General features: G+C 40.2%; 1 protein-coding gene across 1 annotated transcript; it reads left to right on the top strand.

The window, feature by feature from the left end:
* The first annotated feature begins 1602 nt into the window (after positions 1-1602).
* On the top strand, positions 1603-3508 carry LOC134438690 (uncharacterized). The gene is made up of 4 exons (XM_063188305.1): positions 1603-1627; positions 1878-1973; positions 2474-2569; positions 3390-3508. Exons 1-4 carry the CDS (start codon positions 1603-1605, stop codon positions 3506-3508), a joined length of 336 nt encoding a protein of 111 aa, XP_063044375.1.
* Positions 3509-4354: the final 846 nt, after the last annotated feature.

The raw sequence follows: 4354 nt of genomic DNA, 5'->3' as shown, positions 1-4354 counted from the left end.
TATTTCAATATCTTGCAAAAGCTCAATTGTAGAGTCTTTTTCTCATTTGCAATTGGGATGGTGTAGGTGTAGGTGTGGCTAGGCTGACAGCTGGGAAACTTGATCGTTTTCTCCACGGAGGAGGGGCCAGGAGGCGGGACGAGGAGACAAGCGCAAGTGGAGGAGGCAAGGTCGCATATTAAGACGCACTCATAGTCCCAAAAAAATGGTCACGCTTTGGCACCACCTCATCCCTATCTGTGCACGCCAATGTCACATGACATGATTGATTGACCGCAAAGAGAAAGCCAAGTAGGCTGGCAACACTGGCGATGTCGTCTAACTTTTCAATAGACTAATTGTAGGCCTAAGTGTTTTTTTGTAAACGCAATATTAGTATGGTTATAATCCGCCCTGGTGATGTGAAGTTACCACTCGGACAGACAAGATGTCGATAAGGTTTTTTTATATATATTCTAACTTTCGTCTTTTCCGAAGGTAGGCCTGCGTTTCGAAATAATGTTATTTTTCGTCCTACCATAATCGCACAAATTGATTTATAGGCTATTCTGTCTTGTTAATAGGCCTAGTATTACATGGTCCCAGTAGACCCCTTCATGGTCAGCTTGGAGGAGTTTTGGAGCTCCCCTGCTCCGTGAGCGAGCCCATACCTCTGGACGAGCTGGAGGTGGAGTGGAGACGTACGGAGTCCAGGACACTGGTGCACCTATTCCAAGGAGGGGAAAGCCGCCCAGAGTCTCAGAGCGCGGAATACAGAGACCGGGCGCTCTTTTTCACAACATCAGAAATGGCCAAAGGAAATTATTCTTTGCTCCTTCACAATGTTACTGTTGATGATATAGGACGTTATAGTTGCAGTGCTTTTACCAACGAGGAGAGCAGTGAACTCACAGTTGATATTGAAACTATCGGTGAGCAACCCTGCACTTACTCCCTTATTCACACACACACGCACACACAGAGGAATTCTACCGTTTTATTTACATATTTTGCAGAGTTGTCAAAAGTAAAAGTAGGCTAGGCCTAAAACCTGTAGGCCTATATTCCAGCCAAGGTTCCCCTTGCATAGGTCGTGCCACACTATTTTTCCCCTTCTTAACTAATGGGAGTAGTGTATGTGTATAGCTTATGTTTGTTCATGTTAGAGAGCCTACATTAATTATTCAAATATTTATTCTGATTTGCTATTCTTTTTCTTCCCCTGGCATCCCCTCACGGCGCCCAATGGTCCCCGGCCCCCACTTTGAAAATCACTGCTCTAGGCTATGTTTTTTTCTATATTTATTTTTAAATTATTCTATGAACGATTAGGCTGTAACTCAAAATGTGTTGGTTTTTTTTTTTCAGAGCGCTTGGTGGTGACAGGTGCAGAGCATGCTGTGAGTGCCAATGTAGGACAGGAGGTCATCCTAGACTGTTTTGTAGATTCCCACATTCCTCCTGAAGAGGTGTCTTGGAAAAAGGTGGTTTTAGGTGAAAGCCTCATGCTGGTTCTGCTTTTCCAAGACAATGAGACTCATCCTGGACATGGAAGTTATCAAGGCAGAGCAGAGTTCTTCTCCACTGAAATCCCCAAAGGAAACTTCTCACTAAGACTGAGGGATGTCAGGACTGAAGACCAAGGAGAGTACATCTGTGAAGCATATAGTGATCATCTGTCAGCAAATACCACCGTTAAACTACAGGAACTGGGTACCAGCATTTTAAGTACTAAGTTGTACTGTAATGAAATGATGGGGTATTGTTTCAGTGTTTGCTGTTCTGAGTGCATTTGTGTAGAGCTGTTTTAACTCAACTTGTCTAAAATTTGTGCAAACCCTCAAGCTTTGTATGGTAGGTATTTTGATTGGTTATTGCTAAAATCTTTTCCCCCGTAGGTCTGTCCCCTATGCACATACTGGTGTTGGTACTGTGCTGTTTTGCCATCATAGTGGCCCTTGTTGTCTCTGTGATGATCCTAAAAGACATCAGAGGTGAGGTGGTTTTGTGTTGTTATGTCTGCCTTTGCCCTGTATCACGTTACCTAAATCCAACTACAGTGCCATGCTCTAGGAAATGCTGTCTGATTTCTTTAATCAATACTTGTGAGATATTGTATAGTAACTCTCTATAGTAACAGTGTTATACTTTTACGCAGATGGAACATAAAATTACCTTAATATTTTATATGCAAAAATACATCATGAATTGTTTTCTAAACAGCACTACTGTAAGGCAAAGTCCAAATAGATATGCTTCAAGAACTGTTGAAAGCTGAATTCCAATGTGATATCCCAGTAAAGCTTGTTTGAGCTGTTTCATGTTGAATTAGCCTTTCTGCTTTCTTGATCTTGATGTAATAAATGTATTTTTTTATTTCATCTAGCTATTTATATTTATTGTTGCGAAAGTGAACATGTATTGCATGAAGTATGAAATACAAGGTGTTAAGTCAGTTTTATTCACAGCATGCAAAACATGTTTTTATCAGCAGACATAGGCCCATGTGCACTGAAGATGCACTATAGTTTGGTCCTTCTTCCCAGTGCCACCATGTTTACAGCATTTGTGCTATGGGGAGTTATTGAAGGTTAGTGCAGTCAAAACATTATATTTACAATAACAGCATATTTTGAAAGAATAGCTTGACTTATGGTGCTCAGGGCTTGACATTCACTTTTTCACTCAGCTATTCTACCAACCATGAATTTAATATTGTTTTTTTTCTTTACTATGATAATGTACATTTAACCTCAGAATATGAGGTGCTAAAGAAGGAAGATGAGTACATAGCTTTCTACAAGGAAATAAATCAAACAAATAGAAAATGTGTAACTTAACTGAGCTTTTTCTTGAGCTTAAATACAAACAATCATCATCAGCTTCATTCCAGGCTCAAGGTCCATTTTCAACAATAACAACACAGTACATAGACAATACATAAAGACAACCAGAAACGCACTTCTGAAAGACACTTGTACCAGTGTGTCCACATGTATGACTGGTAACACACTGCACTTAACGCAGGATTTGACAGCAGCATAATAATTGGATTACATGAACCATCCAGTCTGCAGTTACATTTATATAGGCCTACATTAAGCTCCTAACAATGCATGGAATGTGTTGACCACAAAACAATTCACTTGCACTGCTCCACCTGGGCTTCTTAAGCAGAATGTGCAGCCCATCATTATATGCATTAATAAATTTATACACAAGGGGCAAACAACAGAATATAGGCTACTCTGATATGCCGTACCAATGAATAAGGTACCTACCAAATACTATGGCTAGTCACACTGAAATTATTACCAGCCACTATCAAGTTTTACCTGCATTTGGCCAGTTCACAGGTGCCAGTGTCAAGCCCTGATGGTGATGTATCTTGTCATGCATTGCTGTTGTAGGATTCCTGAGTGAGGTGGTGACCTGCTCAACTCTCAACCTGATTCGCTTCATCTTACTGTTCAAGATCAGCCTCTATCATGAAAAGCTCCCAGGTTTGAGAGTGACACATGAAAAATGAAAAATGTCTTGTTTTGTTTAAAACTACATAGATTGCTTATGAATGTACTCAATTCTTATTCAATTATTTACTGCAAGATATCTCTCCCTCTCATGAGTTCACATTTACTCCACCAGGTTGTATGTATCCACTACTACTGTATATGTTAAGTGCATGTGTTGCTTCTACAGGCATGGTGAAGACTATCACAAAGACGGGGTTCAAAATGGAGTATTTAATCATTGCCAGTGTTGTGTATTATGGTAAATATTTCTGAGTAGCCCTAACCGCTTACCCATGACTGCCCCTTAAAATGGTTACCCAAGACAGGGATCTTGCATGTTTGACATTGACCACAGTGTGTTGATTAAATAGCCAACAAATTATGTCAGTGTACATTATTTTTTATTATCGACACAGGCCATTTCGTCAGTATTCTAAACCCAGTATGGCCCTTTCCCAAAAATAGTTGCCGACTTGAATCGGGGTAAGGTGAATTCCTCTTTCATTGGCAATGAAACACAAGGGCACAATTGCACAAGGGCAATTCTGGAATCATTCCATTCTCTGCAAGCATGCACACTACTGGCACATCACAGAAACACAAGGGAAATCCATAGTCTGATACATAAACGTTCAGCCAATTACTCATTACTGAAATGTTGCTATTATATTTGCAATGTTTTGAACGTGCGTGCATGCAAACAGCAATAGAACTGTTTTGCAATGCATGTGATTACATATCTTCACATCAGCAATGCCTGGATGAGAACAGACATCAGTTTGAGAATTTAAAAAAAGCGGTACAGCTAAATATAGTGTGTACAGATTGCAGCACATGAGCACAATTTACAGAACTAGTGCAAG

Source organism: Engraulis encrasicolus, chromosome 22 (assembly GCF_034702125.1).
Source record: "Engraulis encrasicolus isolate BLACKSEA-1 chromosome 22, IST_EnEncr_1.0, whole genome shotgun sequence".
In the NCBI taxonomy this organism is placed as follows: domain Eukaryota; kingdom Metazoa; phylum Chordata; class Actinopteri; order Clupeiformes; family Engraulidae; genus Engraulis; species Engraulis encrasicolus.
The sequence above is the reverse complement of the archived record's forward strand: the minus strand, read 5'-3'. Positions and strand labels throughout refer to the sequence as shown.